The sequence below is a fragment of the Hylobates moloch genome, unplaced genomic scaffold (genome assembly GCF_009828535.3).
Source record: "Hylobates moloch isolate HMO894 unplaced genomic scaffold, HMol_V3 SCAFFOLD_16, whole genome shotgun sequence".
NCBI lineage: Eukaryota > Metazoa > Chordata > Mammalia > Primates > Hylobatidae > Hylobates > Hylobates moloch.
In genome coordinates, this window is record NW_026652291.1 from 60277668 (window position 1) to 60292104 (window position 14437).

At 40.9% G+C, this 14437-nt stretch overlaps 1 protein-coding gene across 3 annotated transcripts in view; it reads left to right on the top strand.

Annotated features, from left to right (window-relative positions):
* Positions 1-5612: 5612 nt before the first annotated feature.
* Positions 5613-14437, top strand: part of RNF212B (ring finger protein 212B) — a 44467-nt gene continuing 35642 nt past the window's right edge. For 2 of the 3 annotated variants that reach the window (XR_009210169.1, XM_058429229.1), the window contains exons 1-4: positions 5613-5736; positions 8026-8126; positions 10913-10965; positions 11959-12033. Coding sequence is in view for 2 of the 3 variants with exons in the window: in XM_058429229.1 (XP_058285212.1) it covers positions 8027-8126; positions 10913-10965; positions 11959-12033 (228 nt within the window). In the remaining variant the exon portion in view is untranslated. The remainder of the gene's footprint in view (positions 5737-8025; positions 8127-10912; positions 10966-11958; positions 12034-14437) is intronic. The other variant, XM_032179971.2, reaches the window with a different exon arrangement.

The following is a 14437-nucleotide window of genomic DNA, read 5'->3' on the forward strand; positions in this document are numbered from 1 at the left end:
GTTTTCCCAGCACTGTTTGTTGCAGAGACTGTTCTTTCCTCTATTCAATGGCCTTCACACCCTTGTCAAAAATCAACTGACCATAGATGTGAGCGTTTATTTCTGGATTCTCAGTTCTATTCCGTTGGTCTATATATGTCTATCCTTATGCTAGAAACACACTGTTTTGATTACAGTAGCTTTGTAGTAGGTTTTGAAATTGGGAAATATGAGTCTTCCAAATTTTTTCCTTTTTAAGATTGTTTTGACTATTCTAAATTCTTTGAAATTTTATATTAATTTTAGGATGGATTTTTCAATTTCTGAAAAAAACAGTTGGAATTTTGATAGGGATGACATTGAATCTGTATATAGCTTTGGATGCTATTGTAAACAATATTAAGTAGCGTTCTATGTACAAACAAGTCTCATGCCTCTCCTTGATTAAATTTATTCCTAAATATTTTATCCTTCTTGATGCTCTCACAAATGGAATTATTTTCTCTGGGCAATCAATTTTTGACAAAGGCAATTTAGTTGAGAAAAGTTAATCTTTAAAAAAAATGGTGCTGAAACAATTGGATATCCACATGCAAAACACACCCACATATGCACATGCAAACTTTAATCCATACCTCACACCATGTAGAAAATTAAATGAATCATATACCTAAATGTAAAATCAAAATTACAAATCTAGATTTCTAGAGTTTTTGAAGAAAATGTCCAGAGGTACCCCATTTTCCTTTCAGAGTAGAAGAAAAAATAAGAATATTTAAAGAACAGAAAATTTTATCTGGGTTTGGTGGCTCATGCCTGTAATCGCAGCACTTTAGGAGGCTGAGGTGGGAGGATCAGTTGAGCCCAGGAGTTTGAGACCAGCCTGGACAACATGGTGAAACTCATGTCTCTACAAAAAAGAGCCCAGGAGTTTGAGACCAGCCTGGGCAACATGGTGAAAACCCATCTCTCCAAAAAAAAAAAAAAAAAAAAAGAAAAATTACCTGGATATGGTGGTGCATGCTTGTAGTTCCAGCTACTCGGGAGGCTGAGTTAGAGGAATCACTCGAGCCTGGGAGGTTGAGGCTGCAGTGAGCCATGATCATGACACTGCACTTCAGCCTGAGCAACAGAGTGAGACCCTGTCTCAAAAAAAAAAAAAAAAAAAGAATTCTCAAAACTCAACAACAAGAAAATAAACAACCCAATTAAAAATGGGTAGGTTGGGCATGGTGGCTCATGCCTGTAATCCCAGCACTTTGGGAAGCCAAGGTGGGCGGATCACCTGAGGTTAGGAGTTTGAGACCAGCCTGGCCAACACAGTGAAACCCTGTCTCTACTAAAAATACAAAAATTAGCCCGGCCTCTTGGTGCATGCCTGTAGTTCCAGCTACTCAGGAAGCTAAGGCAGGAGAATTGCTTGAACCTGGGAGGCAGAGGTTGCAGTGAGCTGAGATAGTACCACTGCACTTGCACTCCAGCCATGTATACCCTGTATACGAAAGAACACTCAAAACCAAGATGTTTTCTAGGAAAACTGTTAGTCTCTTTTTTTTTTTTTCAACTGTTCAAATTTCTATTAAATTGTTGGTTTTCTTTTTTAAAAAGCTCTTTGTATATTAAAGCTATTAGCCCTTTAGGATTTAAGTTGATTTTTTTTGTAATTTGTCACTTTGTGCTTTACTTTTCATGTGTGTGTGTGTGTACATGCAAAAAGTTTTTTTTAAATTACTTAATCAAATTTGTCAATCTTTTCTCTCTTCTAGATTTTTGGATCCTAGGAAGATTTTCTGCACATCTAGGTTATGAGAGTATTTACTAATATTTTCATCTGGTACTTGTCTGTTTATATTTCTGATCCATTTGAAATTCATCCTGGTAAACAGTATGAGAAACAGACTCAATTTTATATTTTTTCAAAGGGGTATTCATTTGTCCCAATTCTATGTATATAAAAATTCAATTCCCCATGGGCACTTACCAGTTAAAATGTATTAACATACTTGGTTCTATTTCTAGACTTGATTCTGTTTCATTGGTCTACATGTTTATGCACCAATACCACACTTTAAATTACAGATGTTTTATAATATATTTTAATATTGGATGGGGCTAACGCCCCACTCCACATGGCACTAAAATATTTTCCAGTGAAAACTTTTATTTAAGTAGAATTAAGATTACTCAGGCATGATGCCACGTGCCTGTAATCCCAGCTGCTGGGGAGGCTGAGGCAGGAAGATCGTTTGAGGTCAGGAATTTGAGACCAGCCTGGGCAACACAGTGAGACCTTGTCTCTTAAAAAAATATTAAAAATTAGGGCTGGGTGCGGTGGCTCATGCCTGTAATCCCAGCACTTTGGGAGGCCAAGGCAGGTGGATCACGAGGTCAAGAGTTCGAGACCAGCCTGGCCAACATGGTGAAACCCCATCTCAACTAAGAATACAAAAATTAGCCAGGCATGGTGGCGAATGCCTGTAATCCCAGCTACTTGGGAAGCTGAGGCAGGAGAATTGCTTGAACCCAGGGGGCGGAGATTGCAGTGAGCTGAGATGGCGCCACTGCGCTCCAGCCTGGGTGACAGAGCAATACTCCATCTCAGGAAAAAAAAAAAAAAAATAGCCAGGCAAGGTGGAGGAGGCTGAGGCAGAAGGATCCCTTGAGCCCAGGTATTCTAGGCTGTAGCAAGCTATGATTGTACCACTAAACTCTAGCCTGGGCAGCAGAGGGAGACGCCCATCTCTTAAAAACAATCATATTTAAGAAAACTATTTATGGAATAGTTTGATTTGTAACCTGAGCTAATCGCTTTTTTCATGGAATACTGTTTTTACTTGAAAGAACATCTAACATACAAACTATTCAGACTTGGGTATTTGGTAGGCATTTTCTCAAAAATAAACAAAATTGCCTTGTCACTTCAAGGAAAACCAGTGACAGTATTTGTTGCCAATGATAAAATTCAAACTTTCAGATGAAAATTAGACCTTTGGAAAACTTGTACCTGCGACTGTGAGCTTGACAGGTTCCCAAGACTCAAATACTTACCTGATGAGATAGTGATATTAACAAAAGTGATTTTTTATATTGTGTAATGAACTGTGTCAATATTTAATATTCTATAACAAAATGCACTGATATGTATAACTCAGTGAACCAAAATTTTTCAAATGACCAGTTTGGTCTAAATGTATGCTGTTACAAAATCGTGCATGGGCAAAAGATCCATTTAAAGTGCAAAACAGGCCGGGCACAGTGGCTCACGCCTGTAATCCCAGCACTTTGGGAGGCCAAGGCAGGCGGATCATGAGGTCAGGAGATCGAGACCATCCTGGCTAACACGGTGAAACCCCGTCTCTACTAAAAATACAAAAAAATTAGCCGGGCGAGGTGGCGGGTGCCTGTAGTCCCAGCTACACGGGAGGCTGAGACAGGAGAATGGCGTGAACCCTGGGGGGCGGAGCCTGCAGTGAGCCGAGATCGCGCCACTGCACTCCAGCCTGGGTGAAAGAGCGAGGCTCCTCAAAAATAAATAAATAAATAAATAAATAAATAAAAATAAATACATAAATAAATAAAGTGCAAAACAGACCAAATAATTTTAATGTAAAAGGCTGTAAAAAGTTCATTGTTATGGTTTCAGATCCCACTTTGCAATCAACTTTTAACTCAGACTTCCTGAATTTTGATGTGATATCAAAGAGAAATGTTCACAATTATCTGAAAAGGCCATTTAAATACCATTCTCTTTCCCCACATATTTGAGTGAATCCAAATGTTCTTCACGCACTCTAACCAAAACAGCGTACTGCAAAAGTTAATGCAGAAGCAAATGTAGGACTCCACCAGCTTTCTATTAAGCTACATAGTAAGAGATTACAAAAATGTAAAAACAATACCACTCTTCTCACTAAATTTTTCTTGTTTTGGAAAATATATTTTCCATAGATTATTTATATTAACATTTTGGCCAGGCGCGGTGGCTCACACCTGTAATCCCAGCACTTTGGGAGGCCAAGGCAGGTGGATCACGATGTCAGGAGTTGGAGAGCAGCCTGGCCAACACAGTGAAACCCCGTCTCTACTAAAAATACAAAAAATTAGCTGGTCGTAATGGCGGGTGCCTGTAATCCCAGCTACTCGGGAGGCTGAGGCAGGAGAATCGCTTGAACCCAGGAGGTGGAGGTTGCAGTGAGCCGAGATGGCGCCACTGCACTCCAGCCCTGGCGACAGAGTGAGACTCCGTCTCAAAAAACAACAACAAACAAACAAACACACATTTAATGGGTTTATTATTGTTTTCAAATAATAAGTATTTAAAATTTTCAAATAATAAATATTTAAAAAGTTCTCACTTTTAATTGCTAATTTGGTAAATATTGGTGTATGCAATTTACCTAAACAAAAGCTCTTTGGAGGGTCTTCAATAATTTTGTAAAGGAAACCTGAGACCAAAAAGTTTGAGAACTACTACTCTAAGTGGATTCCTCAGGAAAAGCTCATTTGCATGCTTTTTGCCAGTGGCCTTTATACCTGAACACAATATAAGGGGATATAAATTTTTTGGATCATAGTTTCCGTGAAAATCTGGAAAATGTTTCATTGTTAACTAGAATGCTTCTGTGGAAATCTGATGTCAATCTTATTTTCTCTCTGTTTTTTTTTTTGTTTGAGGCAGTGTCTTGCTCCCTCAACCAGGCTGGAGTGCAGTGGCGTGAATACAGCTCACTGCAGCCTCGACCCCCTGGGATTAAGTGATACACCTGCCTCAGCTTCCCTAAGTAGCCGGGACTACAGGCACCCGCCACCACACCCGGCTAATTTTTTTTTTCTTTTTTTTTTTTAAAGATGGAGTCTTGCTCTGTCTCCCAGATTGGAGTGCAGTGGCGCGATGTCGGCTCACTGCAACCTCCGCCTTCCGGGTTCAAACGATTCTCCTGCCTCAGCCTCCTCAGCAGCTGAGATTTACAGGTACGTGCTGCCACACTCGGCTAATTTTTGTATTTTTGGTAGAAGTGGGGTTTCGCCATATTGGCCAGTCTGGTCTGTAACTCCTGACTTCAAGTGATCCGCCCGCCTCGGCCTCCCAAGGTGCTGGGATTACAGGCGTGAGCCACCGCCCCTGGCCAAAAATTTCTGAATGAAGTTTAACTTTTAATTGAAATTTGTTGGTTCTCAATTAATATCACACTGTTCTCTGTCCGCATCATTTTTAAATTTTCCTATTTCTGATTTTACGCTATTCTTTCAAAGCATCATTTTCATTTCATTTCGGAATATTAAGCAAAAGTTTTCGCCCACTTTATAACCACAATTTATACTGCGTTCTCATCGTTTATTGGAACATTAATTAGGTTTTATTTTCACCTTTTTGTTTCCACAGTAACATGTATGGGATTAGGTTACAGTGTTTATTTGTCCCCAATCTTTTAAGTGAGGTGAATTTTTTTGGGCTGCTGGGAAAAGGCTCCTACACCCCTCTCCCGCCACCGCGAGCCGCTCCTCGCCCCGTGAACGCCTCTGCGGGCCCCGCGCGGGCCCCGCGCACGCCCGGCGCACGCCACGGAGCCACGCCCACTCTTTTAGCATCCGCTAGGCCCCGCCCACATCTCACACACCGCCTCGGCTGCGCCCAGCCTCTTGCCTCACCTGGTGCCAAGCCAGCTGTTTACTTTCCCGCCATTTCCAGCTCTTCGTGAGGAGAACTGGATGATTTCCTGAGATCTGAGGCCTTCTGGAATTACAGCGGCCAAGCGGGTAGGGAGTGTAGCCTGAAAAAGGACTGGGAAGCTTGAGACGGCTGAGGCCCCATCGCCTCTGGAAAGCAGGAGAGTTTTGCCCTCGGGGTCGCGTTAATCACCCTGTTCACTGCCTTTTTTATGTTGGGTTCATCTGGTCAATTCAGGGGATGACATTGTTGCTGCCCTTAAACAAACCTGGGCATATAGAACGGGCCTTTTCAGTGGCTTTTTAGACTCACTTGCTGGTGAAAATTAGTGTATCACGAGCCAACAAATAGGACAACGAAGCTCGTGGCACTGTGGGATGCGTTTGCGTTGAGCTGTTTATTCAGTATATTTTTTATCGTAAATCTTACGAAGTTTGTATCCCTCAGCGGCTACACACACACACACACACACACACACACACACACAGACACATCCTACGAAAAGTCCTGGCGCAGTGACTCCCGCCTGTAATCCCATCACTTTGGGAGGCCAAGGCAGGAGGATCGTTTGAGTCCAGGAGTTCCAGACCAGCCTGGGTAACACAGAGAGGCCTTGTTTCTACAAAAAATAAAAATAAAAATAAAAAATAGCCAGGCGTGGTGGTGCTCCCCTGTAGTCCCAGCTACTCCAGAGGCTGAGAGGGGAAGATCGCTTGAACCCAGGAGTTCCAGGCTGCAGCGAGCCCTGATCTGCCACTGCACTCCAGCCTGGAGACAGAGCCAGACCCTGTCTCAAAATAATAATAATAATAATAATAATAATAATAATAATAATCCCACAAAAAACTTACAAAGTCACATTTACTCAGGTATTTAACAAAATATATGAAATTGGTATTGGCAGAAAATACAGGCTATATGGTTACCATGTCTAACACAAAAGCTATTTAATGTGGGAGCAAGAACTTTACATAGGGAATCAGGAGACCAATAACTAAAGATGGAACTTTCGACAAGTCATTTGATTTTACTGAATATCAGGTACCTCTTTTGAAAAATGGTGGACTGAACAAAACATTAAGTCATTTTCAAAGCCCGTTTCGGATCTATGATTCTGAGTTTCTTTTTTTTGAGATGGAGTCTAACTCTGTCGCCCAGGCTGGAGTGCAGTGGCACAATCTTGGCTCACTGCAACCTCCTAGGTTCAAGCAGTTATCCTGCCTCAGCCTCCCAAGTAGCTAGGTTTACAGGCGTGCACCACCATGCCCAGCTAATTTTTTTATTTTTAGTGGAGATGGGGTTTTGCCATGTTGTCCAGGCTGGTCTTGAACACCTGACCTCAGGTGATCCACCCACCTCGGCCTCCCAAAGTGCTGGGATTACAGGCGTGAGCCACCGTGCCTGGCCTGATTCTGAGTTTCTGTAGAGTAGAAGGAAAGTATACAAGCTGAGACCATAGTATCATTCATCAGCCCTACTTCCCTTAGATAAAATGTGTCCCAAGTGGCTAATATGTGATCTTCTCTTTCTGGTTCACTACCTTCTCTTGGTTCCACTCTCACCATATCATAGGAAATAGTTAAAAAAGAAATGGATGATTCATTTTTTGTTTTTATATTTTTAGGATTGTATTTTCTTTTTTCTTTTTTTTTTTTTTTTTGAGACGGAGTCTGGCTCTGTTGCCCAGGCTGGAGTGCAATGGTGCGATCTCGGCTCACTGCAATCTCTGCCTCCCGGGTTCAAGTGATTCTCCTGCCTCAGCCTCCTGATTAGCTGGGATTACAGGCGCCTGCCACCATGCTCGGCTAATTTTTATATTTTTAGTAGAGATGGGGTTTCACCACGTTGGCCAGGCTGGTCTTAAACTTTTGACTTCAGGTGATCCACCTGCCGCGGCCTCCCAAAATGCTGGGATTACAGGCATGAGCCACTGTGCTTGGCCAGGATTGTATTTTCTAATTACAAATTGGCACATGTATTAATCCAGAAAACCTGGGGGAAAAAAAAGTAAAGGAAAACACACACACACACACACACACACACACACACACACACACACTCATAAACGCGCCACTCAAAAAAAAAAAATCTCACCACTGTCTGTCCATTACTTTCCTAATATATATATATACATATAAACACACACACACATTTATATATAAAATGTTATAACAGCCTGCTGTTATAAAAAGCAGTCTGCTTTTTTTTCACTTTATATGTACATGTACTTCTTTACAACCAATTGGAATACCCACAATGATATGCCATATCCCAAAAAGCTATCAGAAGCTAAGCAAGAATGGTTACATAGATTTTGGAACAGCTATAATTATGTTATGCCCTAGGTTATTCTTACTCTTTCTCTTTATCTGCTCCAGAATGGATTGGTTTCACTGCAACCAGTGCTTCCGAAAAGATGGGGCCCATTTCTTTGTCACTAGCTGCGGCCATATTTTCTGTAAAAAGTGTGTGACTCTGGGTGAGTGACTCAACTGTTTTCAGATTCAGGGAAAAATGTTTTCATGTAAGGATGTAAGGAGTAGCCATTTCTATGTGTGACTTAGGATAAAAATCACTTATTAGGTCAATGGTGATACAGATACTATAGGAAACTGTCAATTTTAGAAATTGAAGGAATCCATTAATAAAGAATGGTGCTAAATTATTTAGCAAATGATTTAGCAAATCTATTACTTGAGGACCAGAATGTACTCATTAGTGTTTTGAAGTCTGGCAGGGAAAGCCACAAGGCATCAGACTCTTCAGGGAAAAGAGATAGAATAAATATAATGGATGGGAATAGAGGAAAGTTTGGCGGATAGAAGAACCATTTCTAAAGGGGAAGTGGTCTAGTCTGTGACATCAATTTGATTAGAAATGATGATGATGATACCTTTGCAGCTTAAAAAGCAGTTTCATATCAACCAATTTTATGTAAGCCTCACCACAAGCCCAGGTGGTAATTATTAGTAGAACCATTTTACAAATGAAGAGACTGGCTCAGAGAGGATACGTGATTTGACCAAGTTCTTATTGCTATTAAGTCTTAGAAAGGATACTGAAATTTAAGTTAGTTTTTTTTTTTTTTAAATGCTGCAATACTTAGAAGGTGTGTAAATCCCTAGAAGAGGGACTTGGGGTAGGGTGTTTTGATCACGGAGGACTTCACAGAAGGAGTGATGCTTCAGTAGCGTTTTGAATGATAAAATGGAATTTGCCAAGTGGATAAGGCAGGGAAGATTTATTCCAGTTTTTTAAGAGAACAGCATGTACAAAGACATATTACATCATAAAACCATAGTGCAGGGGACTACACATAGTTGAGATTGTTAAACAGTAAGGTAAGAAGTGGTGAGAGATGAGGCTAGTGAAGTAGGCAGTGTCGGATGATAGAAGGCTCTATACACTGGGCTAAAGAGCCTGAACTTCATCCTGCGGGTGATGGAGACCTGTGGAAGTTTTTGTTTTGTTTTGTTTTTGACACAGTCTCACTTCATCACCCAGGCTGGAATGCAGTGGCACAATCTTGGCTCACTGCAACCTCTGCTTCCCAGGTTCAAGTGATTCTCATGTCTCAGCCACTTGAGTAGCTGGGATTATAGGCATGCACCACCATGCTCGGCTAACTTTTGTATTTTTAGTAGAGATGGGGTTTCACCATGTTGGCCAGGCTGATTTTGAACTCCCGGCCTCAAGTGATCCGCCTGCCTCAGCCTCCCAAAGTGCTGGGATTACAGGTGTAAGCCATTTTTTTGTTTTGTTTTGTTTTAAGAGAAGAATGTTATGTACTTTCTAGCTCACTCTGGCAACGATATGGACTGGGGAAAAGAAAAACCTGGCCGGGCGCGGTGGCTCACGCCTGTAATCCCAGCACTTTGGGAGACCGAGGCGGGTGGATCACAAGGTCAGGAGATTGAGACCATCCTGGCTAACACAGAATCCCCGTCTCTACTAAAACTACAAAAAATTAGTCGGGCATGGTGGCGGGCGCCTGTGGTCCCAGCTACTCAGGAGGCTGAGGCAGGAGAATGGTGTGAACCCCGGAGGCAGAGCTTGCAGTGAGCCAAGATCGTGCCACTGCACTCCAGCCTGGGCGACACAGCAAGACTCCATCTCAAAAAAAAAAAAAGAAAAAGAAAAAGAAAAACCTTTAGTCCTCAGAGAAAGAACAGTCAAGTAGCCTCAGGGGAAGCTTTTTTCTCTGTACAAATCTCATGACCTTTTAAAGTTGTCGCTAATGTAAAAAGCTGTTTACTATGGTAACAGCAGCTCATTTTGGAGTGGTTTGTCTCCGTGAAGCATATGCCATGTGATGTTTTCTCCTGACATGGCATTTGTCTTAATCAATGACCAGTCCCACTACTAAAATTTCACTTTACAGGGAAAGATTAGGAATCTTAATTTTTGCTTCTTTCAGATTGGGTTAATTGGGGAATGAGAGTAGCAGAGCTTCAAAGCAAGATTAACAAATATTAGCAAAGTGATGACAAGGTAGGCATAACTGGGGAGTTTCTTACAGTACCCAATGTGTGCCTGCTGTCAGGTCAATAGAATAAAAAAGAGTAACTTAAAGTTAAGGTCTTTGGTATCTTGTACTCTTCCTTACTCTTGTAAATGTACTCCAGTACTTCTGCTGGGAGTTTAGAATTGTCCCTTCTGTCCCACAGAAGAAAATTGGGAATTTATAAAAAGATGGGGCAGGAGGTGCTGGGGTGGTGGCTCATGCTTATAAACTCACCACTTTGCGGGGGCCAAGGTGGGAGGATCACTTGAGCCCAGGAGTTCAAGACCAGCTTGAGCAACATAGGGAGACTCCATCTCTAAAGATAATAATGAAATTAAAATGAGCTGAGGTGGTGGTGTGTGCCTGTGGTCCCAGCTAGTCGGAAGGCTGAAGCAGGAGGATCACTTGAGCCCGGGAGGTTGAGGCTGCAGTGAGCCATAATTGTGCCACTGCATTCCAGCCTGGGTGACAGAGCGAGACCCTGTCTCAAAGAAAAAGTAAAATAAAATTTAAAAAGATAGGGAGATGCGTAGACATATGGTGTGAAAGCTCTGCTTATACCTCAACATACTAGTTTGGAAACACTTGTTTAGAGAACAGAGCTTAAGTTGATGTCCTTTTATAGCACAATGATATTCTAAATTCAGTAAGAACCCTTTTTTCTCTCGCTAGCATACTAGATTGTTGCCATGTACTTTAAGTCTTTAAATCTTACCTCATGCTCATGAGAGGCAAATCTTTTTTTTCCCTTTTCCTCCCAGAAAAATGTGCTGTTTGTGGAACTGCCTGCAAGCATCTGGCTCTTTCTGATAATGTAAGTTTTTCTCCCCCTGTCTCAAACTGTCTCATCCCATTCCTGGCCTGTAGGAAGTATATACAAAGTACAGATGATGAATTGTTTCAAAAAGAAAGAAAAGAAGACCGGGTGTGGTGGCCCACGCCTGTAATCCCAGCACCTTGGGAGGTCAAGGCGGGTGGATCGCCTGAGCTCAGGAATTTGAGACCACCCTGGCAACATAGTGAAACCCTGTCTCTACTAAAATACAAAAAATTAGCCAGGTGTGGTGGCGCGGGCCTGTAGTCCCAGCAACTTGGGAGGCTGAGGCACGAGAATTACTTGAGCCCGGGAGGCGGAAGTTGCAGTGAGCTGAGCTCGCACCACTGCACTCCAGCTTGGGCTCAGAGTAAGACTCTGTCTCAAAAAAAAAAAAAAAAAAAAAGCAAGCAAAGAAACAAACTTGCAGATAGCAGTTTGTAAAAAGAGTATAAATAACAGGCCAGCTGAGGAGGCTCACACCTGTAATCCCAGCACTTTGGGAGGCTGAGGCAGGTGGATCACCCAAGGTCAGGAGTTCGAGACCAGCCTGGCCAACAGGATGTAACCCCCGTCTCTACTAAAAATACAAAAATTAGCTGGGCGTGTTGGTGGGCACCTGTAATCCCAGCTACTCAGGAGGCTGAGGCAGAAGAATCACTTGAACCCAAAAGGCGAGGGTTGCAATGAGCCTAGATCACACCACTGTACTCCAGCCTGGGTGACAACAGCAAAACTCTATCTCGAAGAAAAAAAAAAAAAAGAGTATAAACAACAGATGGAAGCATTATTTGTGACCACTGTTACAGAAGCACAAGGTAAGGAGAATTGGACATATAATGTACATCGAGAAGAGTGGTGATCTCCCATTTACACACAGTGGAGATAATGCCAGGTACATTAGAAAAGGTGGTACATCCTTTGTCATATTAGTCAGTATTTTATTTTATTCAATTGTGGATATTCTCACAGTGTGTATTGCTCTCTTCATAGCTGAAGCCTCAGGAGAAGATGTTTTTCAAAAGTCCTGTGGAGACAGCTTTGCAGTATTTTAGTCACATCTCTCAGGTATGAGAAACAAAAGCGAAGAAAATCTGACTCTCCAGGCAAATTCTAATTGCATCTTATTCCTTTACCAAAGGTTTTCTTTGAACTGCATTTGTACACAATGGAGGGAAATTGACTGCTTTCTTTGCTTTCTTCCTTGATGATACAAATTTCAATCAGTTAACTTTTTATTGACCCAGAATCTGTGATAGGCTGTAAAAGTCACTATGTAGCTAACATCTTGCCTTGTATTTCCTAGTTGTATTAATTAATTTCTACGACTAAAGGTTGTTCTAGGGAGCTTTATCATTTTTCTCAGCAGATAGATGCATCTTCTAAAAATTGCTTTGAGTATATAGGCCTGGCCCTGCAAACAATGGGTTTGATGGTTTAACTCGCAACCAGTAGTTTATAGCACTAAGTTTACGAGAGTATTTCTTGTTTCCCATTCTCACTTTTCAATAACCTTTTTAGTAATACTTACCTCTTCATTTAGTGTTCATAACTGGTTGCTTGAATTTTAGGAAATATATTTTCTTGATGTGTCATATGTTGGCATACAATTGACTTGGTCAGGAGCAACAGGAATGTAGAAGAAGGTAGAGAGAAGGCAGGACAACCATTTGAGAGAGTTCCCAAGTTGTAAAAACTTTGGTTTTTTTCTTTCTACTCCCCAGTTCTCTTAGATTATTCTGTAGCCTCATGGAATTCCTGTCTTGGCATATTTCTTGAGATTTTTATCACTGTTCCCTCTTACTTCTTATTCTTTTGAAAGTACCCCTTTTCTAAACCTCAAGATGATCCTTAGTCATTTTCTGGTTAAAGATTTAATTTTTCTTCAGTGTCCTGCCTCTCAATCCTCACTCTAGAGATAGAGTAAGGGGAATTAAGGCTTGCTGCTTGCTGTCTTTAGCTGCTTGGTTGAGCCATCATATTTGACATACACTATATTTAACATTGTAAGTATATTAAAATCCAGCTGAGACTCAAGGAGAAATGTAAACAAGGTCATAGGAACAAGAGAAAGAGCAGACCCTTTGGTTAATAAATAAACCTAGGCGTAGTTAATGATCAGTAGAGAAATCCTATGTAGTCTGAATCCTAACCTGCCTGATCATGGGACCAATTACACATGGTCAAGTAATCAAGATAAAAGAAATGGAAAGGGTCAGTTAATCATCACTTTAGTGAAGGGCCAATTTGGTGAAGTCAGCAAAGTCTGAAAATGTGTTTTCCTAATTTGTGAAGCTGAGTAACTGATCCAATACCTAGATTGTTTCATTCAGGCTTCTGCTGAAAGCATTCTTCTTTGGTCAGTCCTTTAGTGACTCTCATATTTCAAATAGTAGCCCCAACATTTTCTACTCCTTACCATGCTTTTTTTTTCATTGTAGCTCTTTTCTCTAACATTATGTTATATATTTGTTGTCTGAATCCTGCACTGGAATATAAGCTCCATGAAAACAGATTTGGTTGGTTTTGTTTATTGTTCTCTTTTAATAGTCCTTAATAAGTAGTGGACACTCAAAATGTTGTCATTGAATGAATGAATGGAATGTTGTTCTAAATATCTATTTATGTTTTTACGTTCTCCAATCTCTACAATGACTTAAGGCCATTTTTCTGCTGTACTTTGTGCTAATAGTTGATCAAGCTGACTGTTTTGAATTCTTTACTCACCTCAAGATCATCTTTCTGAGGGATTGGAGAACCTCATGTAGATCTGTAAGTCTGTAAGTTTTCTTTTCTTTTCAGTTTTTTTTTTTTTTTTTTTGAGATGGAGTCTTGCTTTTGTCTGTCGCCCAGGCTGGAGTGCAGTGGCGAGATCTCAGCTTACTGCAACCTCCACCTCCAGGGTTCAAGCGATTCTCCTGGGGGCAGGGCAATTTCAGTCTTACTCATCTTATATGTTAGCTCCTAACATAGTACCAGGAACATAGAAGGATTCAATAAATAATTTTTGAAAGAATTAATGAAATAATATTCCCTATTGAAGTTTTCCTTTAATGTATATGAAATATAGTAAAGTGATAATACTGGGAAAACTGTTGATGTAGAAATCTAATGACCAACTCGGCCTGCTAACTTATAGCTTTATTTCTTTGAACCAGTCATACTTCCTCACATGTAATATGAAATAATAATACTTATCCTACTTTTTGTAAAGATCCAATGAGACAATGTTTATGGAAATATTCTAAAAACTGTAAAGTACTTTAAAAAAAAAACAGAGACAGTCTTGCTATATTGCCCAGGCTGTTCTCAAACTCCTGGCCTCAAGCAGTCCTCCCACTTTGCCCTCCCAAAGTGCCAGGATTACAGGTGTGAGCCACCATGCCCAACCTGAAAACTGTACTTTATTAGTTTAAAGAATAATGTGGAAAAGTCATGAAAGGTTATGAGTGATCACAAACCCACTTAAAAA